The sequence below is a fragment of the Leptidea sinapis genome, chromosome 29 (genome assembly GCF_905404315.1).
Source record: "Leptidea sinapis chromosome 29, ilLepSina1.1, whole genome shotgun sequence".
Classification (NCBI taxonomy): Eukaryota; Metazoa; Arthropoda; class Insecta; order Lepidoptera; family Pieridae; genus Leptidea; species Leptidea sinapis.
This window is the reverse complement of record NC_066293.1, coordinates 6,788,695-6,816,012: the sequence shown is the minus strand read 5'-3', so window position 1 is coordinate 6,816,012 and position 27,318 is coordinate 6,788,695. Positions and strand designations below refer to the sequence as shown.

At 38.5% G+C, this 27,318-nt stretch overlaps 1 protein-coding gene across 4 annotated transcripts in view; it reads left to right on the top strand.

The window, feature by feature from the left end:
- The first annotated feature begins 1,527 nt into the window (after positions 1-1,527).
- Positions 1,528-27,318, top strand: part of LOC126973343 (myosin-9) — a 34,631-nt gene continuing 8,840 nt past the window's right edge. For 2 of the 4 annotated variants that reach the window (XM_050820567.1, XM_050820566.1), the window contains exons 1-12: positions 1,528-4,094; positions 4,980-5,192; positions 5,947-6,066; positions 7,181-7,283; positions 9,199-9,353; positions 11,100-11,209; positions 12,209-12,368; positions 14,386-14,523; positions 16,288-16,389; positions 18,883-18,976; positions 20,953-21,041; positions 25,321-25,359. In XM_050820567.1, the coding sequence (XP_050676524.1) occupies positions 1,662-4,094; positions 4,980-5,192; positions 5,947-6,066; positions 7,181-7,283; positions 9,199-9,353; positions 11,100-11,209; positions 12,209-12,368; positions 14,386-14,523; positions 16,288-16,389; positions 18,883-18,976; positions 20,953-21,041; positions 25,321-25,359 (3,756 nt within the window). In that variant the 5' untranslated portion in view covers positions 1,528-1,661. The remainder of the gene's footprint in view (positions 4,095-4,979; positions 5,193-5,946; positions 6,067-7,180; positions 7,284-9,198; positions 9,354-11,099; positions 11,210-12,208; positions 12,369-14,385; positions 14,524-16,287; positions 16,390-18,882; positions 18,977-20,952; positions 21,042-25,320; positions 25,360-27,318) is intronic. The other 2 variants (XM_050820569.1, XM_050820568.1) reach the window with 1 other exon arrangement.

Genomic DNA, 27,318 nt, shown 5'->3' with positions numbered 1-27,318 from the left:
TATATTCTAATTCGCGCTCCACATTCACGCAAGATCCTCGCCTACATTCTACTACTACACCTCAGCGACATTCTTGGTGAGTGCTTCTTTGGGTATACACTTGTAAGGTTTTCAACTCAGTTCTCACTCCTCACGCTCTATGACGATGAACGTGGAAGTAACTGCGACAAGCTTATTTTTTGTTTTCTAGTAAATCAATGATCAATGGCTAATTCCACGCATCGCGGATTTATTAGTTATATTAGTTAATTTTTTGAAATTTTAAACTTATATTCCATAAAATCGGTTCTTCTGTAGGTAAGACGTTACATTCGTTTTTGTTTCACGTAAATACATGCAGTGTTACCGAAGTTATCACTACGAGAAGTTTAGAACACGTTTTAAAATAAGAGTTCTACTAATATTACCCGCGCGCCGCCCGCTAGTAGTGAATTTCTACCATATAACACGTTATGTAACGTTTGCACGTTGTTTTAATAGGTTGCCTAAGCAGTGCACGTACGTGTTAGTATTTTTTATTGTTAATGAAGTGAAACTTCTTTAGAATCTTTGTGATTTGAAAGTGGACGAAACGAAAAGCGAGACGATAGAGGCACCGTTGCCAGGTATTATATAAAAAACTATTATTTTGGCCGCCACGCCAAATTATTAATATCCTATCCATCCTATAAAATATACATTCACTGCACCCTCGAGAAGATTCTCGAGGGTGCAGTGAATGTATATTTTGGGATAAGTTTTTAAATCTAAGATGGCCGCCACGCAAACTTATGATTTCAATAATATGGATATCTTATCCGAGGTTCTCAGAACAGCAGGTGCAGAGAACGAATTGGGGATCATTTTTGAAATCCGAGATGGTCGATGCGCAAAATTATGTAATAAACAATATGGATATCGTATCCGGGGTTCTCGAGGGAGTAGAGAACGAATTTGGGACAATTTTTTAAATCTGAAATGGCTGCAAAATAATTTTTGTGGCTATAAGTATGCGTGGTGGTTATAATGATGTCAAACAACTAAATGGCATCTTTCAGAAATTGTTGTGCCACATGGAACTAAAATCGTTGAAATCAAAAACTGTGCTGTCAAACATGAACACAAAACACTAGAAAATTGTGGTATTTTGATGTCTTCTTCTTCACTGCATAATATTAATACAACTGCTCCATCTTCACGAATTGATGATGCAAATGATGGTTATATTTTAACCTTTCCGGATCGGCGCGCTCCGGATCTCGCTGTACACTGTAGATCGGCAAGCTTCCGGCATTTTCGCGGCATTTTCCCCGTGTGTATTATTTTACGTGTAGTTATAAAATGCTTATAACTAGGGTGATTTGAGTGACTGTCACTGAAAGCAATTGGAAAGGAGTCAGCTAATGCTTGAAGTTAACTCCAAATCTGTTTCTTCTTTGGTCCTGACTTTTGACAGTGACAGCTTTAGTATCTGTAAGATAATGAATTTGGCATTGGCACTTGGCACTTGGCAGCTCTGCTGGCTAAAAATCGAAAGTTGATCGAAAGTAGGTTTTCCGGATTCCAGTGCAATATTTTTTTTGATGTTTTTGTGCCATCAACAATCATAATAAAAGTATCTTATCATCTCACCCTAATCAAGCATATATATAAGATCTTATCTAAAATAATGTGTGTGTAAAATGTACGAGGATACTCAAGAAATTTGTGTCGAAGTTAACAGTGTAAAAAATAAAAATAAAATATGCCAAAACAATACTCATAATTCAGATAACTCTCCAGAAAAAATTGAAAAAAACCCGGCCGCTTCTTCCCTTACATCCATATCAAATACAGAATCGTCCAAAAGTGAAAAAACAGAGGTTTTGCTAGGTAACTATTCTTTGAAAGAAGATCTCAACAATATTTCTAATGTTATTCCAGTTCATATTTTTAGAGGCGAAGATAGAAGATATCCACTTGATATTGCAGTGAAAATCAATCCCAATAGTTGCAATGAGAGACTAGACTTTTTAATGGACCCAAAAGAAAATTCAGTTAAGGTAACTGAAGAAATAATTGGAACAGAAACTGTTGAATGTATAAAAGATACAGATATTGAATCAAATAAACAACTCCTTGAATCATTAGACTATAATTTATCCAAAAGTATTCCAAATGTAAACATAGAAAATATAGATAAAAAGGAAGATCTCTATTATGGTCTTACCAAGGTGAATCATGGTCAATGTTGTATTAATAAATCTGGTGATGATAGTGAAGGATGCAGCAGAATTGGTACAGGTATTGCACTAGAAAGTAATATTACAAACATATCTAATATTAGCTCTATTATCAAATTAGAAAACACAATAGTGGAAAACAATATCCCCAGTGAAAGTCATGCAGAAATTACTTTTGAAAAATTAAATAATGATAAAAATATTTCTGATGAATTTAAAAATAATGTTCCATGTAATTATGTCTTTCATGAACAGCCTAATCATAGGCCTAAAACTGTAGATTGTAATGATGTAAGCCAAATTGGAACCGGCTCTAACAGTGCCTTGGGTACTGATTCTGATATTTTATTAATTAAAAATGATGATCTTATTCAAAGAAATAAAACATTGCAAAAAGACACACAAAAACTATCCCAATTTACAGTAAATGTTGAAGAAAATAATGAATTTCAAGAAACTACCACCAGTATTACCAGTGCATCAAATAAAACAGGATTAGAAAATATTATTACCAAAAATTCTCTCATAGTAGAACCTATTGTAAATTTGAATGATGCAGTCACTTTTAACTCTAAAGTTTTAAGTAATGATACAATTCAAGAAGGTAATGATATACCTAACAATACTCAAATTGTTAAAAATGTAGAGAAATGTATTAGTAAAACTAGTGATTTTATAGATAGTAATGAAAGTATTTGTAAAGACATAATCACAATTGAAAGTCATGATAATGTTACATTGAATAAAGAATTTAAACAAGAACAAGATAATTCTGTAATGGTTGCTAGTAATGCTTTTAATAACAGTATTCAAGGCAATCCTCAGTTAACAATGACTTCTCTAGAAAGTAATATTTTGTCTGAAGCTAATGTTAGTGGTGCCCTTAATTTGAATAATTCAGAATTGAACAGCACAAGTGCTGGCCATAAAAAAAGTAATGGAAGCTTGAGTAATGACAGTATCCATCAGGATAAGAATATTTCTTTAACTGATTCACAAGAATCTCAGGAATTAAATGACAAAAGCTCTGATGATGTATCCATTCACACAAATTTAGGTGATTTTATGTGCACTGACAATGAAAAATATAAAGTTATAATGGATGAAGTTGATGAAGAATTATCGAATTGTACTGAAGAAACCATGCAAGTGGTTTTAAATGAAGCAGGTGTTATTGATAGACAATCAGACTGCATATTTGCAAATAATGTACTAGATACCACAATAAATTTAAATATTGATACTATTCTTGTTGAAAATAACTCATTACCTCATAATAGTAAAAACACAGAGATAGAGAAAGATACATTGCAAGGTAAAGAAAATATCATAGATAAAGAATGTATCAATGAGTTGAATAAAGAGCATATTTTGTCAGAATTTCAAATAAATAAACAAAAAGTTACGGCCACCCAAAAAGTTTTACCGGACATATCACAGACCATTGATATAAAAAGTCGTATTCCTAAAGAAATATTGTCTCATGATTTAGGAAGCATTGTTAAGAATGTTCATGGAATATTTTCATCCATGAGTGGAAGCTTAAAAAATGCTTACAACAATACACAAAGGGTGCAGAAACCTGTCAAAAACTTGACACAACCAAACAGTAAGGTTTTGAATGACATTTTCGAAGAAGCTGATGAACGGTTGGTGGAGACTAAAATTGAGAGGGACTTAAGTTTGAATGTTGAGACAAATATTGAAGTTGAAGTTCCTATTGATAATGATTTGGGTAAGGACTTCTCAAAATTACAAATTGAGTCTTTGGAAAGAGTTTTAGCTGAGCAAAGGAGGGAAAACGCTTCATTAAGAGATAAAATAAAGATGCAAGTTGAGGAACTGCAGGCGAAGAATGTTGCTTTTAAAGAATTGGAAGTCAAAGTTGAGCAGGTGTGCTATTAAATAAACACTTTCTGGTTTGCTATAAATTAAGTGATTCAGCAGTTTTTAGAAAAATCTATTGTTTTTAAAATAGTCAGAATGATCATTCTTAATGTCATCAAAGTATGAGGACTGGTCCTACTTGATGGTGATAGTGATAAAACCTGGCATACATAATAATATTTTTGTTGAAAAATATATAAGTATTTCTAAGTCAAATAATATATAGGTTCTAGATAAGAAATCAATAACAAGTATATACTAAAACCTCTGAATCTGCATCTTAGGGTATAAGTTTTATTCCAATCTGTCCACTAGTTTCCGCAGTATAATTGAAAGAAATAACTGCCTTTCCATTTAGTTGTAAAGAAAAATTTGAATCCTTTGTATATTTTACAAAAGCAATTAAAGCAAATAACATGTTTTATCTTATGAAACTGATTTTTGGCATCAATTAAAAACGAACAGAGAATTTGTAGCACAAAATCCAGCCTCATATAGACTTGTTTTCATCTCTGGTCTGGTGTACCCCAGTTGACCGCTTGCAAGGAAGAGCTGCTCAAATTGTTGGGAATCAAGTGTCCTGTAAACGGCTAGATCACTTGGTGTTGCAAAGAGACATTGCTTCATCGGCGCAAGAAACTAAACAGGCTTCGTCTTATTTTTATATAATTTGTTAAAGTACAATAGGTGGTCACTCCATTCCAAGTCTGTGGTATCATAAAGAAAGTAATTTATGTTTTTTATCAATTCTTTCAAATTTCGTAATTTTTGTTTTGAACATTTTCTGGGATCATGATGTAAAAGCAGCCCAACTTAAAAGACTTAGGCATTACAAGTTTATGTTTGTCCCTAAGTATAAGTTTATATTGTTATATGTATAGATTTTTGCAGATGTGTAAATACACTGAACAGGCCCAACGTGAGAAGGACGCAGCAGTAATGAAATACGCCAGTCTGGAGTGCTCTGTGATTGAGGCCAAGAAAGCAGCTGAGAATTCTATGAAAGCTGAACGGGCTGCTATTGCAGAACAGGAACTCATGGTCAACAAGCTAAAGACGGCCAGAGACGAGAAACAGAGGATCTGTCAGCTATATGATGATAAAGTATGTGTTAAATTATTTTTTTTTTAAATAAGGGACGAGACGAGCAGGACGTTCAGCTGATGCTAATTATGCCCTGACGATTAAAATACAGTGCTACTTAGGATTCTTGAAGAATCAAAAAAATTCTGAGGGGCACTTCAATTGCGCTCGTACGGTAAGACATAACATGTTATGTCTCATTTGCCCAGTAATTTCACTAGCTACAGGGCCCTTCAGATCGAAACATAATAATACTTACACATTACTGTTTCACGGCAGTAGAAGGCGCCGTTGTGGTACCCATAATCTAGCCGGCATCATGTGCAACCATGCACCATGTGTGTTGGTTCCTAAAATTATTAAAATTCGTTATTTTTTTTGGTTTATTCGTCCATTATAAGGTTAGGCAAAGGGTTCAAGCCCGTACAGCCGTATTCATTATTTAATACTTAATTGTCGAACCATCGTTGCAAGATTTTTACAATATTGTTCTTTCTACAAACGTAGAATAGCATGAGGAATGAGTAATTTTAAGGATTTTTGCTTTGTTAGGCCAAAGAAATATAACTTCTTGCGTGCATACATAAGTAAACACACACTTTTTTTTGGAGTGGAACCTGATAGACTTGTATCAATGATTATTTATATCAAAAAACAACAACACGCGATCGCAACTTTAGTATTAACGCGATAACTTCTTTTTGAAGTCGTTTGAAAAGGTGATCATCTGATATCAGATTATGGTACATAAATTAGTGGTTTGTTTCAATTTCAGTGCCACGAATTAGCGAATAGCGAGAGGGAGGTGTCCAAACTGAAAGAGGATGTCCGAGAAATTGAGGGTAGATTGAAATGGACGCAGAACAAACTGCGCGTCGAAATGGACGCTTTTAAGGTGCGTATGTTTTTAAATATACAGAGATACAGGAAGATAAGCTGATATATTGTTAATGTAACCGATTTTGATTGACAGGTCGTAAACAGTCAGTCACGCTTGACATTAACTCCTTAGTATTTTGAATATTTAATAACTAGCCAACGCACACATTGACAAATAGATATAATTGGTCCGGTCGTCTATACATTAGTATATTCTAAGCCTATGATATATTACTGCTGCTGCGGTCAAATAACAGCTAAATTAAAGGTTTCGGTCTTTCACCAGTCGGTGGCGAACATTCAATGTAAAGAAGTGATAAGGTATCTGGTGGTGTGATGCTGAAAGTGGAGTCATTGGAGAAGATTTCCTCAAAGTATTTTTGTCAGTGTTTATGTTGTAGTGATAAAATCTTACGGGTGGGTAAACCGCGCCGTTACGTAACGCGTTACGGCGCCAGTCTGTCTGGCTTCCCTTTCTCTCACGCATATGGCAGCAGTAGACAGGTTCCTCCTCTCTCACTCTAACCAACTCTGCCTATGCGTCAATTAGCCAGAGTTTTCATTTAGTTGTGTTTCGACCGCGCTTTAAATTCAACGCCACGCAATGACAAATTGTTCAGTGATAAACTATCCAAATAGATTACATCCTATCCAAAAAGACAATAAACTATCCATATCCAAACTTAAAAAGGATTGAGTGTCGAATTTCAGATAAGTGCCACTTTAAATTAATAAAATTGTGTTACTAACTTGACGTATTTAATAATTTTTTTCTCGCGCCCGTCTCCTTCGCACCACAGTAAAACTCAAAATCAAATTCTAATGAGCATATGCAATAGATTTTGAACATTACTGCCACGAAATAAGGTATTAATTTGAATGAATGTTTTAATGTTATCTGTATAAGTTAATATATACGTATATACATCGCCGCTCGACATTTTTTGACGACCTTTTAATAGGCGATTGTGAGTATAGTTGTTAACTGTACGTCAATGACCTTGGTAATGATTTGAGCAAATTTTCGTGATCACCTTTGGGGGTATTTTTCATGAAGAACCAGTTCGGAGATGTTCTGCAATGAGGCTAACTCGAGAGTACCAATGATAAGAAAGCTTGTATTTCTCCAGGAAAGCGCTGACAGAGCTGATAAATTGACGCAACGGCTTTCAGAGTTGGAGTCGGCAAAAGATTCTGCTGTCGTCAACGCGTCCGGGAAAGCGAAGCAGTTAGGTAAGTTTTTAATTGGCAAAATACTGGTTTGAGCTAGGCGAGAAGGGGCGAATTCGCTGCGATATCCTGGCGTATCACGCGCGATATTCGCGTCCAGAAGGAGTGTACTAACGCACTAGAAACAGCTCTAGATGCTTTGAGTACTACAACGACTCGGCCAAGTGTAAGGGTCTCGAAACGCAAGTGAAATATTTTTCTAAATTCAAATATTCTTATTCAAAATATGATTTAAAAATCAATTATTAAACGTAAAAAAGTACCACTCATTCGAAAATGTATCCCACAGACCTCTGAAGAAGAAGAAAATCAGCGAGCTCCTTCTTTTGTTTTGTAATAAAATTTCGTTACAATACAATTTAGTACAATAAAACTCAGTGAATCGCCTGAGGGCGGTCGCTCCATAGCAATCTGTAATATCACTAAGAAAGTCATTAAGATTATATTAACCTTTACCACATAATTTTTTTTATTCTTTTGTATTTTGTAAAACATTTATATTGTCAATTTTCTTGGATCATTTTGTAAAAGCATATACATCGAAAATAAAAGGCTTATGAAAGAATGACACAAAATGATCTAATTTTATTTGTTTATTTCTAAAACATTATATAAATTATAACTATCAGCACGAATTTTTCCCAAAACCCTTTGTTTTTTGCGCGCAAATCAGTCAATGCACGAAAATTCACCCCTGCATCATTAATCACCAGGTGTTTCTTTGTTTCAAATGTTACGTGGGTAACACTGAAAATGTTTAGAACTGGCCAGTTAGAAACATTGATAATGAAAACTTTTTTGAATTTCAATTTTAGAACTCTTTGGTATCCTAAGTATATTGCATTCATTTGACATTTGTTTTTGTGAATTGGCGGCAAATCTAAAACTTTTGTTACACGTGAAAATGAACCTAACGCGAGAAAATTTTCGGTCTATGATGTGGGTGTTTCCTTTCGAGGATCGGCCAACTAAGGTAAAGAAAGAGAGCAATCAAGGACAAAAGATGATTGCCTCATTCTTTGGTCGGAAAAGTCTTTTCGTGATAGTTGTGCTAGAAGATGGAAGGACAGTTACTGTAGACTGGTATGTCAATCGCTGTTTGCCTGTTGTCTTGAAAAAAAAATTGACAGCAGCGCCCTCGAAGCTGGATCCTACTTCACCACGACAATGTGAAGCATTGTGAAGCACACTCCGCAAAACGGACTGTTGAATATTTGACTATGGCAGGTGTCGAGATAATAAGTCATCCGCCGTACAGTCCTGACCTGGCGCCCTGCGACTTTTATTTATTCCCAAGAACTATGGATAAAATTCGAGATATTCGCTCTGAAGATGCGGTGAAAGCGTACGAAAACGCCATAGAAGAGACCCCTAAGGAAGAATGGGCCCACTGCTTTTCTCATTGGTTCCATGGAAAGCGAAGATGTGTAGAGATGAACGGAGATTACTTCGAAAAACAATAAAAATATTGGGAACTTTCTACATTAAGCCGTTTTTCATTTTCTTAACATTTTCAATGTTACCTAGGTACTAAAGCAAATTTTTGACACAAAAGCTCCTGTGCTGTACAGTAGTATAGGTACTTATCAATGACGTTCTATACATAATATATTAGAACTTATCATTCGCAGTCTGATAGCGGAACGGCAAAAGCCCCTTTCCTTTCTGCTTAGCCGTGTGTCAACTGTCACTGTCCGAACTCCGAATGAACCTTGAACTGAATAAATGTTTTACATCGCTGCTTATTAACTATTTTAAGAATATTTTAAACAACTATAAATGCGGCAATGTATAGATATGGCAGTCGAAGCCTATTATGGTGTCATTTGTGGCATATGCCATATTTCAGTTTTGTTTTTATACGACGTGATTTGTCTACACGTATAGGTATGTCATAGCTCCTTAATATTTTTTCCAGAACTTGAATTGAAAGAAAAAGAAGCTGCCCTGATACTGTGTAAACATGAGAACGAAGACTTGGAGCGTAGGTTCGCAGTGACGTCACAGCAGCTGGACGCCGCTAAGAGAGAACTGGAGGAGACATGTGGCAACCTCGCTCGCACGCAGGCTGAGGTCAGTCTTACGTCAAAATTCGAAATTGACGTCTGTCATTCCATAACCGCGCGTTTTGCGAGGAACCTTTTGCCTCGCACAGTCTATTTAGTGTTTCCCCGAATCGATACGACTTAGAGACCTTCAAGCATAGAGCATACTCTTAACGTGAAGGCTAGCGACCCATCTCTTGATGATGTCCGTGTTCATGGGCGGTGGCCTCACCACTTCCCACGCTCGTATATAAAAAAATGGAACATTTAGAATAAAAAAACCAGCTAAGTCAATGTTATAAAGTTCATTTCTTGGTTCAGTTTGTTCTTCCCTAATGGGGATAATAAAGTGAAGACTAATGTCTTCACTTCTGCAATGACCACTCATCGGCAGGTATGTAGTGAAGGGCAGACGTTTCCGTTTACTTTGTTCTCGACATAGCTGGCTTGCCTTGGTATATAATCAGAATCCCTGCAATGTGAGACAAATCCAGTTCCATCTTCAGCGTTTGATGTATAGCGCATATCCAGAATACTGTGAAAGCATTGCCTTCATTATTATAACACTAGAAATAAGGGATAGCTTGTAACTTCTTCTAGTAGGCTTCATAAGATACATAATAGCTTTAAGGATAAATGTATACACTTCTATAATAAAGTCCCAGCCACTGTTCAGTCATTATCTATAAATAAATTTAAATGTTTTGTAAAAAAATGGCTCTGTCGTGAATCCTATTACTCCACTGCTGAATATCTAAATGATCGGACAGCCTGGGACTAGATTGTGATTATTTTAAAGCGATAGAAATGACTGTAAAATATTGTTTATTTTTATTGAAAAGAGCGCAAAAAAAAGAATGCTGGGAGAGTTTCTTGCGCCGCTTCTTCTCTCTCAGAGCGCCATTTGTTTCTGAAGCGGTAGTAGTATCTAGTAGTATAAGAAATGACATCAAAAAGAATTCTAAAGGAATCAATTTTGTTAGGGTACTATATTTGTGCTTTTAAAACATACGTCCATTTTAGTATGTAGATGTGTTCCCTTCACCCCTGAACCCCTTGAACCCCTACAGTCTCTGACACCACACTTCTAAGGTAAATAAACATACTAGACTTCTGGGTAATGATTTCTGTAGGTTTTTATGCGCCATCATACTCGCAAACGTGTTACTACTTGTATACATAAGTGTATGAAATTAGTAACGTTTGCGTTTATTCTGTTGGAATGACAAGTTCTTTCAGTTTTTTATTTATAGCAATTTAAAGAGCCAATATTCACGGATATAGAGCACCAAAAATCATTCGTGTAGAATAAATTCCAAAACTATGCCAACGCCTATAACAAAATTGGCCATGTCCTTTTGCATTGACCCATAACGCGCTCTTAGTCGTCTAACGTCTTGAGCCGACTGTACCCAAACGTGACAGCTCAGTCACATTCAATATTTACAAAATAAACTGCTCATCATATTATATCAGCCGGAGACGTCCAATGCTGTGGTCAAAGGCCTCTTCCAAAGATCTCTGTGACGATCGGTTCTGCACTGCCCTAATCCAATCTATCTTCACCAGATCGTCGGTCCAACTTATGGGCCTAACAACACTGGGTCTTTTGGTACGCCATTCTAAGACCTAGCTGCCCCAACGGTCATCTGTCTGTCGAGCTATGTGCCCTGGCCACTGCCTCTTCAGTTTCAAAATCATCTGGTCTTAGATGTCGGTGACTTTGGTTCTCTCATGGTCTGATGATGTAGTCTATTAATCGTATAATTTCCAGCTTGAGCGTGTACGTGAGCATGCAAGTCGCGTAGAAGAAGAAGCTGCGGAGTTGGCTGCCCTAAGAGCTCAGGCCGCCCTAGCTGACACCCTCAGCTCGCAACTGCAGAGGTAATACAAGTGTTACAATATTAGATAGATACTAGTGGACCCAACAGACGTTGTCCTGTACACACGTCTTAAATTTGAAAAATCAGTCCAGCCGTTATGAGGAGTTCTCTAACATACACATGAGCAGGAGATTTATATTATATGGACGGAATTGAGACTCTAAACCTATCTCAAATTCACTGGAACACACAAAAATATCATCAATATCGGTCCAGCCGTTTAGGAGGTAGTTCAATTGTGAATCTAAACCATCCTCGAATCCCCTTTAATTCACACAAAAAATTTCATCAAAATCGGTCCAGCCGTCTAGGAGTATCTCAGTGGCATACACACGCACACAAGAAATATATATATAAATATACTGGATGGTTTTTTGAGAAGGGCGGTATTGGCCAAGCCGGAGACTACGAGACTTAGAAGGAAGTCGTGAAAGGAGTATCGATTTATAAGAAACCAATAACTGCATTTTTTGTTAATTTCTTGAACTTTTGACGAAAATCGACCCGAATGTTTTTTTCCAAAAAATTACACCTATATTATTGGAACAATGGACTCTGTTGCTGATAAGGATCAATCTTTGCACACAAACTAAAAAAGAAAAGAAATACCAAATTATCTGTTTCATTATTTTTACACGGAACAAAACTGACCTCCTATTCAAACTTTTTGTTAGAAATCTTACTTTTTTGTTCATATTCTATCAATGATAAATCCTGTCATGGTATCAAGTGCAGTAAGGTCATCTAAGTTTTTGAGTCAACGGAAACTATTTTGAGCAACTTTTTAGTTAGGTAAAAGTGAGACATGAAAAGCGGTCCTCGAACCGACGACCTCTGCGTTCCGTGCCAGTGCTCTGCCAACTGAGGTAACCGTTCGAGTGACGTATCGTCATAAAATCTTGTATACTCAGTTATATGGCCAATGTTCCCGGAAATAAGTGCTTGGCCCAGTTAGGTCAGATGGTAGAAAAGCTGTTATTTAGATGACGTTTGTAAATAGGGAGACGGAACGAGCGTCGCAAGCGGAGGAGGCGTTGTCTAAGGAGCGGGCCCGAGCCGAAACTTGCGCTCGGCGGGAGGCGAACGCGCTTGAACACGCCGCGAGACTCACCGCGCTGCACGTGGCGTCCAGACACGCCGCGCATGCGCACGAGGATACGGTGAGCACGCACGCACGCACACACACTAACACGCAAGTACTCACACACGCACGCACGCACACACACACACTAACACGCAAGTACTCACACACGCACGCACGCACACACACTAACACGCAAGTACTCACACACGCACGCACGCACACACACTAACACGCAAGTACTCACACACGCACGCACGCACACACACACACTAACACGCAAGTACTCACACACGCACGCACGCACACACACTAACACGCAAGTACTCACACACGCACGCACACACACACACTAACACGCAAGTACTCACACACGCACGCACGCACACACACTAACACTCAAGTACTCACACACGCACGCACAAACACACACACACTAACACGCAAGTACTCACACACGCACGCACGCACACACACTAACACGCAAGTACTCACACACGCACGCACGCACACACACTAACACGCAAGTACTCACACACGCACGCACGCACACACACTAACACGCAAGTACTCACACACGCACGCACGCACACACACTAACACGCAAGTACTCACACACGCACGCACGCAATCACAAACGCTCGTACTCACACACGCACGTTTTATGTCGATCCAGTAAAACGTCGTCATTACAATAAGCGGTTTATTAGAATTTACAATAAATTCTTATGTGACTTCACTTAATGTACGAACATGGTATTAGAAGGCAACCATGTCAGGCGACTGTTGAAGCTCGACTGGCTTGCTGATAGTTTGTGTTAAAACGTTAGTAACCGATTGACAACTTACTGAACAAAGTTGGCAGATTAGAGAGAACCAACACTGTCTATGGAATTAAAAGTAGAGTAGACTAATGGTTTTAATATTTCTTACACACGTAATTACGGACGCACTTACTCACGCAGGCATATCACAAGACAAAAATAAATTGGTACTAATTTATTTATTTATTAAAGATACAAAGTACAAAAAATAACAGCGTTACAAAGATATTATACTGAAGAAAAAAAAACAGTGAAAATTATAAAGTAGTTATCTTATTTTATAGAGCTTACAGGCATCATACTCTCTAATCTTTTCTTACATTCTTCGACCAAACATCCCATCGAGCTGGCAAATAGATCACTAATTAACCGTGACGCAACGAGAAAAATAAATTAACTAATCGACCGCTCCTTCAAGCCTTCCGCGCAAATCTATTGATTAGGGATGGGTCGAACTTTGTTTTACATTCGGTTTAATTTAATTCAGTTAACTTCGGAATTCGGCCGAATTTCAGCTTATTCGGTACAAGAACTATACAAAATATCTTCAATATGTTATGTTTTTAAAGTGATAACCCTCACTTCTAGGATTAATACACAAATAAAATTTAAAAAACAAAATTTTATGAACGATGTGGGATTCGAGCCCACGACCTCCGACGTTCCGTGCCGGTGCTCTAACCAACTGAGCTAACCGTTCGAATACCGCCTCGTTATAAAATTCTGTTTGCTTTGTTCAACTCTCAGGTTGTGGCTTCATCTACAGGATCTACTTTACAGTTGATAACCAACTCACCCCCAATATTTGCATATTAGGAAATTGACTTGAGATGTCGCTCTTGTAAATCTAAACAATATGTTATGTTTTTAAAGTGATAACCCTCACTTCTAGGATAAATAGACAAATATAATTTGAAAAACCACATGAAGCCACAACCTGAGAGTTGAACAAAGCAAACAGAATTTTATACCGAGACGGTACTCGAACGGTTAGCTCAGTTGGTTAGAGCACCGGCACGGAACGCCGGAGTTCGTGGGTTCGAATCCCGCATCGTTCATAAAATTTTGTTTTTCAAATTTTATTTGTGTAAAATATCTTCACTTTTTTAATAGAAAATAATGGAACCAAAAATCTGTTATCTGTCCCTATCACTCGTACGCAGTAATGGCGTCAGATGGGCGAAGACAGCTGTCGTTACAGGTTTCGTGTTACATTGTTTATCAAGTAATTTAAGAAAAATAATTTAAGGGTTTAAATAACAATTATTTCAGGCCAAGGCACTTGCGGTGGATAACGCGTCGCTACGAGAGAGAATCACCACGTTGGAAGGTGAACTGAAGAAGCTGCAAACAGATCTCGAAGAGGAGAAGGAGAGACGAAATAAGGAGACCAGGGTACTTGCGAGGAAGGTAAGGAAGGAAGGTTTTGAAATTATTAACATTTGTTCTTTTCATTCATTTGTTCATTTTCTGGGATCATGATGTAAAAGCATATACATCGCCCCACAAAAGACTTACTAACTTGACTTACGGCCGTTCCCAATATTCAGTCTATCTCTTACTTGAGATAAAAGTCTTTCTGTCCCAATAAACTTATCGACGGTAACTCACCTTATCCGTCCACGCTGTCTGCCAATGGGACGACGATTATAGCTTACCAGCGATAGAAGTTTGTATGGAAATTGCAATTAACGCGTCCCAATATAAGGCCAATAAATGACTTTTCGGGAATATTGGGACAGCTTCAGATTATTGACAGCTAATTACTGACAATAGAAGGTAGTATTTTATCTCTATCAGTAGATAGAATATTAGGAACGGCCGTTAATCAAAAAGTAGGCATTATAAGTTTATGTCTGTACCTGGTGTTAACTATATTGTTGTGACAGTTTCTAGCAAATTTTTTTATGTTCCTATGTCACTGACCTCTAATATATATCACTGGACTGGCGGCTGTCAAAGTGCTTTTGTGCCTGTTTGGTATTCGCCATTTTAGCGCTGTTGGCCATGTAGTGAGAGTCTGCGGTACTAAAACTAGTGATGACAACCTCAGCAAACATCGATAGATGGTGGGAAACTATTTACAAAAAAAAAATTAGTTATAAATGTCGCGAATAGCCATCTTCTGCAGCACAAATACGATATTGATATTGGCAACACTGCCTCATAGCAATATAACATAGGACATAATAGACATAATACTGTGAAAGTAACTAAAGTAATGCGCGTATCTATGTCAGTCAGTTGTCTATTTTTTTTTTATCCGGTGTAAAGGAGCCTCCCACTGGTGAACCCACTGGCTTTTAACCGGATGTGCTGCAAAATCATGTCATATCATACCATTACTTACAAAGACAAGATTCGGTAAAAGAAATCCTCAAAAATAATTCAAATAGGATTTAAAGTAGATTGAACGTCAAAAACTATCACCAAAATAAAATTTGAAAACAAAATTTTATGAACGATGTGAGACTCGAGCCCACGACCTCTGGCGTTCCGTGCCAGTGCTCTCCCAACTGAGCTAACCGTTCGAGTGACGTATCGTTCATAAAATCTGGTATGCTTTGTTCAACTCTCAGGTTGTGGCTTCATCTACACTCACTACAGGACTACTTTACAGTTGATAACGTGCTCAACCCCAATACTTGCATATTAGGAAATTGACTTGAGATGTTGTTCTTGTAACTCTAAACAATTTGTCATGTTTTTAAAGTGATAACCATCACTTCTAGGATTCATACACAAATAAAATTTGAAAAACAAAATTTTATTAACGATGCGGAACTCGAACCCACGACCTGGCGTTCCGTGCCAGTGCCCTAACCAACTGAGCGAACCGTTCGAGTGACGTATCGTCATAAAATCTTGTATGCTTTGTTCAACTCTCAGGTTGTGGCTTCATCGGACCGCATCGTTCATAAAATTTTGTTTTTCAAATTGCATATTAATCCTAGAAGTGAGGTTATCACTTTAAAAACAAACCTATTCGAAAAAGTATGTATCAGACTTGAGAAGAACGGGCGCAAGAAACTCAGCGGGCTTATTTTTATTAGTATTTGATAGCGTTCGCTCTATAAAAGGTGTCTATGGTGTGTTACGTCGATAGATTAGTACTGCCGTTTAGCCTTCCATATGAAAATTCATTTATTTTTTTGGCCCGAATAATTGTTGTAGGTGGCTGAATTGACTGAAGAAGCTTCCGAGGCGAACAAAAAGCTAGAGTGGGAGAAAGGAGAAGTTGCTGTGCTGAAGAAGAGACACGCCAGCGCGGTAAAGGTGAGTTGGAGGAAGAATAGGATAAAATAAAAATCACCTTATTCACCTTGATCAAGGATGTGACACTTATGTATCACAGACTAGTAAAAAAATAAGGACTCCGTGTCTCCTGACATAACTGTGTAGCACCACAACAAGCCGATTAACGTGTAAATACATAGCCCCACGCACACACTTACAATACTACATGCCGATTGGCGGCCATTATGAGAATTGTCATCGTCTGTGACCAGGGACCATTTTGGTTACACGTTGAAAGGGTTTTCAATAGGGTTTTTCATAAGTGTTGTTTGAAAACCCACACTTTATTGATAGCACTTTTTTACAGTAACCCGTTTCAATAGGTAACCTATACAAAACTAGAAGTAACTAACCTTTAAGTTTTAACCTTTGAGTTTAAAGTAAAAAGGGGTGTAAGACAAGGAGACCCAATGTCCCCCAAGTTATTTTCTGCAGTCCTTGAAAACATTTTCCGCAAACTAGATTGGTATCACATGGGCCTCAACATAGATGGTAAGAAATTAAACCACCTCAGATTTGCAGATGATATCATATTATTCAAAGAAGATCCAAAGAAACTATAAGGTATGATCGAGTCCCTATGCAAGGAAAGCGAAAAGGTTGGTTTAACAATGAACACCACAAAAACAAAATAATGACAAATTCAATAAAAACCGGAATTAACATAAATACAACCTTCCTAGATTATGTAGAAGAGTGCACATACCTTGGCCAACTAATATCTCCTGTAGACCTCACAAGCAAAGAAATAAATACAAGAATAACCAATGGATGGAAAAAATATTGGTCTATGAAGGAAGTCATGAAGTCCACCAATCTCAGCATTACCATAAAAAGAAAGGTATTTAACACTTGTATCCTACCCTGCATTACATATGGATGTGAGACATGGGCACTCAACAATGAGCACCGAGACAAGCTTAAGTACTGCCAAAGAACTATGGAACGAAGTATGACGGGAACGCACTAGACAAAAAACTAAAGTAACCGACATACTTAATAAAATAGATCAGCAGAAGTAGAGATGGACTGGCCACATGTTGATGGATGGCCGGGAGAAATGGCGCAGAATTGTCACAGATTGGTATCCAAGAGGTTGCACGCGGAGCCAGAGGAGACCTCGAACAAGATGGGAGGATGAACTCAAACTCACAGCAGGCCCGAACTGGAGAAGAGTGACCCATGCCAGACTCCAATTGAAAGAGCTAGAGGAGGCCTTTGCCAAGCGGCACACTGAGTTAAGAGACATACTCTAACTCAGAATAAAAAGGGCTTAATAGAATAGAATTAATAGAAAAACTAACCTTTAAACAAGTAACCAAAATGAGAGGGACTAAGATTTTCTAAAAATTACTTGCCTCGTCTGGGAATCTCTTACATTAAAGTCGGTTCGATTCCCAGACGACGCAAGTAATATTTAGAAAATCTTTGAATGCAGAATTACTAACTTTTTAAAATAACATAAAGTCTTATTTCAGTAAAATACCCTATCTACGATATTTAAGGTACTTTCCCTTCATGTCCCATAACTTTGGGACACCCTGTATATAAAATATGTTGATGATTACTTATTATTAGATTTGGTTATGGTACATATTTATACTGATTATATTGACAGTTAGGGAGACACATTAAACCAGTTTTTAGTCATTTTTGATCTGATAGAATTTGTGGAGTGGAATTTCACCGGGCTCCTTTGCACAGGAAGTCGGCTAGATTATGGTTACCACAACGGCGCCTATTTCTGCCATGAAACAGTAATGTGTAAACATTACCATGTTTCGGTCTGAAGGGCCCCGCAGCTAGTGAAATTACTGGGCAAATGAAACTTAACATCTTATGTCTCAAGGTGACGAGCGCAATTGTAGTGCCACTCAGAATTTTTGGGTTGTTCAAGAATCCTGAGCGGCACTGCATTGTAATGGGTAGGGCGTATCAATTACCATCATCTGAACGTCCTGCTCGTCTCGTCTCTTATTTTTATTAAAAAACAGGTCAAACTCAGGAAAGCCTTTAAGATTATTTATGGAGTGATATGCTCTTGAGAAGAATGAGTTTTGTTTTAATTTGTCGCACAATTGGGTATATCTAAACATTGACGACCTGTATAGCCGAGTGGTTAGCGATCCTACCTACTAAGCTAGAGGTCCCGGGTTCGAATCCCGGTAGGTGCAAGCATTTATATGATGAATTTCAATGTTTGTTTCCGAGTCATGGATGTTTAAATGTATTTATGTATGTTTAAGTAAGTATATTGTAAATTAAATATATCATTGTCTTGTAACCCATAACACAGGCTATATATGCTTAACTTGGGGCAAGATAATTTGTGTAAAAAGTGTGTCAATATTATTATTATTTAAGATGTCTTGCGGAGGTTCTGGGAATACTTAAATTTATGGTGTATAGAACGTCATTGGTGAATGTATTTAATAATATTTATAAATCAACAGATATTTGTGTTATTCCCAGGAGTTGAACCGTGAACTGCAACGCGCATTGAAGCGCGTCGAGCAGCTGGAATCGAAGATACCTGGCAGCAGTGAAGCTACTTCCACAAGAACTGGTAAGAGACAGCTTGGTTATAGACAGTCTCTCATAGAAAAAAAAATAAAGAAAGAATATTATGACTGTTCATTGTCAGTACATTTATGAAAATTTTATATACGTTCACAAAAATCGGCCCCTTTTTGCTCTTAATGGTGATTTTCATTATTATAACACTAGAAATAAGGGATTGCTTGTAACTTATTCTAGTAGGCTTCATAAGATACATAATAGCTTTAAGGATAAATGTATTCACTTTTATAATAAAGTCCCAGCCACTGTTCAGACATTATCTATAAATAAATTTGAATGTTTTACTAAAAAAATGGGTCTGTAAATCCTACTACTTACTCCACAGCTGAATATCTAAGTGATCGAACAGCCTGGGACTAGATTATGATTGTTTTATAGCAATAGAAATGACAGTACAATATTGTATATTTGATTAAAAAGAGCGCAAAAAAATGAATGCTGAGTGAGTTTCTTGCGCCACTTCTTCTCTCTCAAAGCGTCATTTGTTTCCGAAGCGGTAGTAGTATAGTAGAAATGATATCAAAAATAATTCTGAAGGAGTCAATTTTGAGAAAATAATAAATACATGTTACTTAATTGCATTTTGAAGTTATACCTTTAGGCGCGTTATGAAAAAATTATGAGAGTGAAATTTTAAGATGCGCGCGCATCACTGTAACACAAAAGTAACAGTGTGAAGTTGGTTCCTAAAATTTTCTGACGTTTGCGACATTCGTTTTTTTTTTTGGTTTCTTCGTCCATTATTAGGACAGGCAAAGGGTTGAAGCCCATACAGCCATATTTGTTATTTAATAATTAATTGTCAAAGCCATCTTTGCAAGATTTTTACAATAATGTTCTTTCCACAAACGTAGAATAGCACGAGGAATAAATAATTTTAAGGATTTTTGCTTTGTTACGCCAAAATTCCAAAAAATTCAAATTCAAAAACACTTTATTCATGTAGGACACGGAAATGACACTTATGAATGTCAAATAAATATAAAAATATTGTTTCTTATTGAATTTACCGCTACTTCGTAAAGGGTTGAAGGCTAATGAGAAGAAGTGGCAAGAAACTCATTGCCACTCTTTTAAGTCAAGATTTACATTTTAATTGTTTTACAAATCATTTCAATTACAATGGGTAGATATATGCAAAGTGACGCAACAAAAATACTCAAATGTCAAAAACTGAAAGGCTTACACGAGTAAGTCAAAAAGAGAAAAAAAAAGGAAATTAATACTTATAAACACAAGAGTTATTGAGTATAGTAGATGCATCAATCCACACATACCGTAAATAAATAGAGGCATTATGTGAGCATTTCATAAAATAAAATATATAATAACTTTAAAGGAAATCAATACTAATATTATAAAGCTGCCGTGTTTGTTTGAACGCGCTAATCTCTGGTACTACTGGTCCGATTTGAATGATTCTTTCATTGTTGGGTAGTCCATTTATCGAGGAAGGCTATAGGCTATGTTTTTTTTTTTTTCAAAATTAGGGATCCGTAATAAAATTGCTATTTTGTAACACAAGGTGTAAAATCGAAAACTTATTTTTGCGTGCGCTGCAAAAACTATTGACAATAGAACAAAATGATGTACAGGCTATAATATAGGCAATATTTTATTACTTATAAAACTATCGCGTGAATTATACTTTATATGGCAAAACAACGTTTGCCGGGTCAGCTAGTTATAATAATAAAAAACACATCAAGCAGAACTCCCGGTAACAAGATCATCCACCCACCAAAGAATTATAAATTCTTGCGTGCATACATAAGTACACACACACACACACTTTTTTTTTGGCAAACGGGCAAGAGTTAGTCGAAAGTTGAAGTGAAAATGCGTCGGCAGGTCTTAAAGATGTAGTTGGACAAAATTATACATTAAGCCCACTATTAACTGAAAAAAATATTTATATTATATATATATATTATATTAATATATTTTTTTACGTGATTACAGGTTCTGTGACGTCACTAAGCAGTGGAGGTGATCCACCTGAGGATAGGTTGAATGGTCACTCACAACCAGAGCCCCTGCCGGACATACAGGTAACGACGACCGATACAGTTTTGTTTCTGAGTAATGGATGTTTAAATATATTTATGTATGTTTATATGAATTTATGTATGTTTAAGTAAGTATATTGTATTAAATATATAATTGTTTTGTAACCCATAACACAGGCTATATATGCCTAATTTGGGGCAAGATAATTTGTGTACAAAGTGTGTCAATATATAGCCCAGTGGTAAGTGCTTATTGAGCTAGAGGTCCCGGGTTCGAATACCGGTAGGTGCATACATTTATTTGATTTTTTTTTTATGGAATAGAAGGACAAACGAGCGTACGGGTCACCTGGTGTTAAGTGATCACCGCCGCCCACACTCTCCTGCAACACCAGAGGAATCACAAGAGCGTTGCCGGCCTTTAAGGAAGGTGTACGCGCTTTTCTTGAAGGTACCCATGTACTCCATGTGAGGCCGGACCTGCGCTTTGTAGAGCGCAGGTCCGGCCGGCAGTAGAATGTGGGCCGGCTTGAAGTATTGCCGTGCTCTATTTATGACGCCCAGTTTCTTTGAAGCCAGTTTGGCTTTGCCCTCCAGATGGCCACGGAATTGGCAATTGCTCGAGATTTCGAGTATTCCGATACTAGGTGAGGCTTTAAGGGAAGTGTTCTCGAAGAGCGGTGATACGGCAAATGGGGTTTTTTTAGTGGTAAACGCGCAAACTTGAGTCTTCTGAGGGTTAAATTGGACAAGGTTCAACTTACCCCATTCCGCGACCTTCTCGAGAGAGGACTCGATAGAAGACACAAGTTTCTCCCGGCACTGGTCGACGTTTTCCCGAGAGAGACCTGTATGGCCCGTGTATACGGCATCACCAGTGCTGTCGTCTGCATAGCAATGCATGTTGGCGGTGTCCAACATATCATTGATATGCAGAAGAAACAGCGTGGGAGATAGCACACAGCCTTGGAGCACTCCAGCGTTCACGGGCTTGGGATTCGAGCAATAACCGTCGATAACGACCTGTATGCTGCGCCCAGTGAGGAAGCGGGAGGTCCACTTGAATAAGCTCTCGGGAAGCCCAAATGATGGAAGTTTTGCGAGGAGCGCCTTGTGCCATACACGATCAAAGGCCTTCGCTATATCCAGACCAACTGCCAGGCCTTCCCCCTTGCTTTCAATAGCCGCCGCCCATCTATGTGTTAGGTATACCAGAAGATCGCCAGTCGACCGACCATGGCGAAAGCCGTACTGTCGTTGATCAACTGGTGACCCTCAAGGTATACCAAAAGCTGGCGGTTAATTATGCTCTCCATGATTTTGGAGAGTAGGGAGGTAATATCAATAGGCCTGTAGTTTGCCGGATCCGAACTGTCTCCTTTTTTTGGGATCGGATGGACAAGGGCTGACTTCCATGAATCAGGGACTACGCCTTTTGAATAAGAGTGTCGGAATAAACGCGTTAGCACCGGCGTCAACTCAGGGGCACACATTCTAAGCACGATTGGAGAAATGCCATCCGGCCCGCTCGACTACCTGACGTCCAACGAAAACAGAGCTCGCCTAACAGTTTTCTGTCGGAACTGTACTTCAGGCATGGAGCTCTGACACCGCGGGATGGTCGGCGGTGTTTTTCCGTTGTCGTCAAGAGTCGAGTTGGAGGCAAAAAGAGTGCACAGGAGATCGGCTTTCTCTTTTGCCGTATGGGCCAGGGTGTCATTCCTCATGTGCAACGGCGGCATGGACGGCTGGTTGAAGTTACCAAGAGTAGCTTTCGACAACGACCAGAACTTGCGTGTTCCGGTCGGGTAACTGGAAAGCTGCACGCCAATTTTGACGACGTGCTTCGATTTCGCACGGGCGATTTGCCGCTTAAAAAATCTGGAGGCATGGTTATATTTCCTCTTCAGAACTTTGCAGTTCGGATCCTTTGAGCCCAGCGCCGCAACCCAAGTTCGATACGCCTGTTTTTTGCAGTCAGATGCTGCTTTAACTGACGCATCGAACCAGGGCTGTGATCTGCCACCGATCAGTACTACAGAGCTTGGTATAAAAATATCCATGCCCTGCAGTATCACATCGGCTACTGCAACGGCGCAGGCACTAGGATCATCCGAAGGGAACAAACCCTGCCTACCCTTGTAGGATGCAAAAAAGGAACGCATTCTATTCCAATCTGCTGACTTGTAGTGCCAAACGCGGCGGGTCGCTGGTGGTCTGCGACGTTGGCGTCGGATAGGCACTACACTCCTGACCAGGCAATGGTCGGACGTTCCGAGAGGGGCGTCGACAGAGACCTGGTAACCATCGGGATGTGTAGTCAGCAGAAGATCTAATAAGGACGGCATGTGGCTATCCACATCCGGGAGACGCGTCGGCGACTCAACCAAATGGGGACAGACCATACGCCAATGCAAAATTATGCACAGATCGCCCTGCGTAGTCTGTGGTACGTGATCCAAGCCATTCGGCATTGTGCCCGTTGAAATCACCCAAGACTACGATTTCAGCGGAGGGGATCTGAGCAAGCACGTCATCAAATGCCGCTTGAACGCAGCCCATGAGGTGATCCGTTTCTGCGTTACCACTATGGGACCTGTAGACACACGCATAGATGCGGACGCGGTCCTCTAAATCTACGCGGAGCCAGAGAGTAGACAGGCCCCTACCCTCAAAATTGCCGAGACGGCGACAGCAGATATCCTCCCTAACGTACACACATACCCCGGCATGAGGCATGAAATTATGCTCAATTTTGTACCCGGGGTACGTTAAATATGACGTATCGCTAGGTCGAGATATCTGCGTCTCCGTAAGGAAACACAAGGCCGGCTGCGGCGTCTCAAGGTGGTGGTGGACGGCGTTTAAGTTGGAGTGAATTCCCCGGATGTTACAAAAGTCCACATTAAGCGTGGAGCGGGGTGCCGTGGTATTGCTGCCCTGTTTGTCCTGTGACATACGCGGTACTGTGCCCTCCCCAGAATACGAGGGGCAGCCCGAGCGCGAATGCTCGGGGAGGGATTCTCCGGCTCTACAAGAGCCGGTACCCTCCTGGGGTAATTTCTATTTTAGGACCGCTCTCATATTTTGTTAGGGGGGGGGGGGGGGGGGAAGGACGTGGCGGAATGGCCTCCGGTCCTCAACAATAACCTATGCGAAACATAGCGGCACTAGGCCGCTACTTCACGCCGGTATTCTGTGCGAGTGTGGTAAGTAACCCGGACGAGTCTGGCCCGATTGTGCTGACGTCATAAGACAGCAGCGTGACTCTCCCACTTTCAAAAAGCCCGTAGTCGCCTCTTACGACACCCTTGGACCTGGGACTACCCTATTCTTTTTACGCCCCGGGGCAGCACAGGGCAAAAATTTTTTCCGAGTCATGGATGTTTAAGTATGTATATCGTATTAAATATATCGTTGTTTTGTACCCATAGTACAGGCTATGCCTAGTTTTGGGTCAAGATAATTTGTGTACAAATAATATCTACCATTCATTCGAAAATATATGCCTCACATTTGCGAAGAACTTTAAAACAAAATTTGCCTTAAGTTTCTATCGCATCGTCTCATAATACTGTGTGTATTTTTTATCCACGGGTTCGACTCCTGGCTAGGAATAATCATTTTTTCAAAAATCCAATTGTGTTGGTATAGTTTAGACCCGAGCATTATTTAATAATTAAAATTTAAAAGAGTGACTCTTGTGTTTCTTGTATGTTCTTCTCACGAGCTCCACTTTTTCCGAACGTATGGTAGATTCAGTAATTTAAAAGAAATATAAGGGTGATATCTCTATATCATATAACCCTTTGGCTATGCTCGGCGTTTCCCTGCGAGATCGAATCAGAAATGAGGAGATCCGCAGGCGAACCAAAGTCACCGACATAGCCCAAATGATTGCGAAACTGAATTGGCTTGGGGGTGGCCTTTGGCCAGCAGTGGACGTCTTCCGGCTCACGATGATGTTAATAAGGGGCCATCCATCAATGTGACGTAATCACACGACCCCTCCCCCATAAACAGCTGGTTTTGATTGCTCTTCTAATTGATACTAAATTATATATAATTTATTGTCGTTTTGCCATATTTTAATTAGTATAAACGTATTACAAAACAGTGCAAAGTGTTACTAAATTATTAAATACAGTACTTAGAAATTACGAACTCAAATACTCCCCCTTAAACTGTGACGTTGTCAATGGATGGATCCTAATAAAGATTCCAAAGCGCTCAGTTCCAGCCTACTTGACTTTAAGTGCTTTTTACTATTCCTTATAGTTTGAACACTTGAATCTTATAAATCTATATTTAAATTTTACAGATAAAAGAACCGAGTTTGATTGATAAGATATTTGCAAAGGTAAATTCAGTTTTCTCAGTGAAGTATGTTCTATGTAGTGTATCATAAAGAGTTGTTATATTAAAAAAGTAATAACAGAGTTTGCCTGAAGTATGTTTTGTGTAGATAAGACTAATTTAAGCCTGAAGGGCGCCGTAGCTAGTGAAATTACTGGGCAAATGAGACTTAACATCTTATATCTCAAGGTGACGAGCGCAATTGTAGTGCCGCTCAGAATTTTTTGTGTTTTCAAGAATCCTGAGCGGCACTGCATTGCTATGGGCTGGATGTATCTATTACCATCAGCTGAACGTCCTGCTCGTCTCGTCACTTGTTGTCATAAAAAAGGTTATTTAAATTACTCTATTGTAATAATATATTGTCTGTTTCGGATAGGTGGAAGAAGCTGTTGTTTATAATAGAAATAAATTGATGTATAGTTTAGTAGTCATTCAAATTCAAATATTTTATTCAAAATATGATGTGGCATCGCTTATTGAAAGTCAAAAAAACTACCACCCATTCCAAAATGAATGCCTCAGACCTGAGAAGAACGGGCGCAACAAACTCAGCGGGCTTTTTTTTCATCAAAAAATATGTTTACAAAGTAACATTGTACAATTAAACTTATTATTTAATAGCCTGAGGGCGGTCGCTCCATTCCCAATTTGTGGTATCATAATGAAAGTAATTTATGTTATAGTAACCTTTACCACATAAACGGTTTTTAACAATTCTTTTGAATAATGTAATACTTTTGTTTTGAATATTTTCTGGGATCCTGTTGTAAAAGCATATACATCGCCCCACAAAAGACTTCCTAACCCTACTTAGCCGAGTAGTAGGCATTATAAGCCTATGTCCTGGTGTTAATATTATGCTTATGACAGTTTCTAGCAAATTCACTTATGTGCCTTTGAACATACATTACATTATCAAGAATATATTGAGAAGCAACAGTAAAGATGTTAATTTCTTTGAATTTTGCTCTCAATGATTCTTTAGGACCTAGGTTATAAATAGCGCGAAAAGCCTTCTTCTGCAGCACAAATATTGTATTAATATCGGCAGATGCCCCATAAGAATTAATTAAAAGACTTAGATATATTAGCTTATATTCCAATTTCAATTTGTCAATGTGTACGTTATCTTGTGGCTCAATATTCAAACTACTAAGGACCTAATTGTAATCGTGGCTGACCGTTTACGACTTGTAAATCAAAATCGGTTACATTAACTATAGATTCGCTTACCTATCTGTCTATCTTGCACACATTATTTCCCTAATATATAAAATTCTCATGTCGCGGTGTTTGTAGTTAAACTCCTTCGAAACGGCTTGACCGATTCTCATGAAATTTTGAGTGCATATTGGGTAGGTCTGAGAATCGGACAACATCTTTTTTTCCTTCCCCCTAAATGTTAAGGGTGGTCCACGCCATTTTTTTTTAATTAATTTTTTTGAACTTTGTTTGATTATGAGTCAGCATTAAAAAATACATACAACTTCAAATTTTCACCCATCTACGATCAACAGTTACTTTTGTATGGCGATTTTAATATCGGCAATACAACGTTTGCTGGGTCAGCTAGTAATATTATAAATCTATGATACTAGGAACATATTTATAAACCCCCAATTTTGGAAAAATCACTTGAAAAATTTGTATATATTTCAAAGAGCGACATCTGAAGTCAAATATGAACAGTATCAAACTTAAAGTAAATTCTGTAGATGGTGCCTCAGTTGGGGCGTCGAACAACTGTGCTTTAGGAACGATCAGTCATTGGACGGTAAGCTTAGCGGTATACCCGTTGGGTTAAGGCGCGGGTTCGAATCCCGCAACGGCTATAAACTTTGATGAAAATATAAATGTGTATATAATGTGACATTCTGTCCAGTCAAAGATTGTTTTATAAGTGGCTTATTGGTTGTAGTATGTTGAAGTTTATAAAATATTTTGTGTTTTTTTTTTTTAG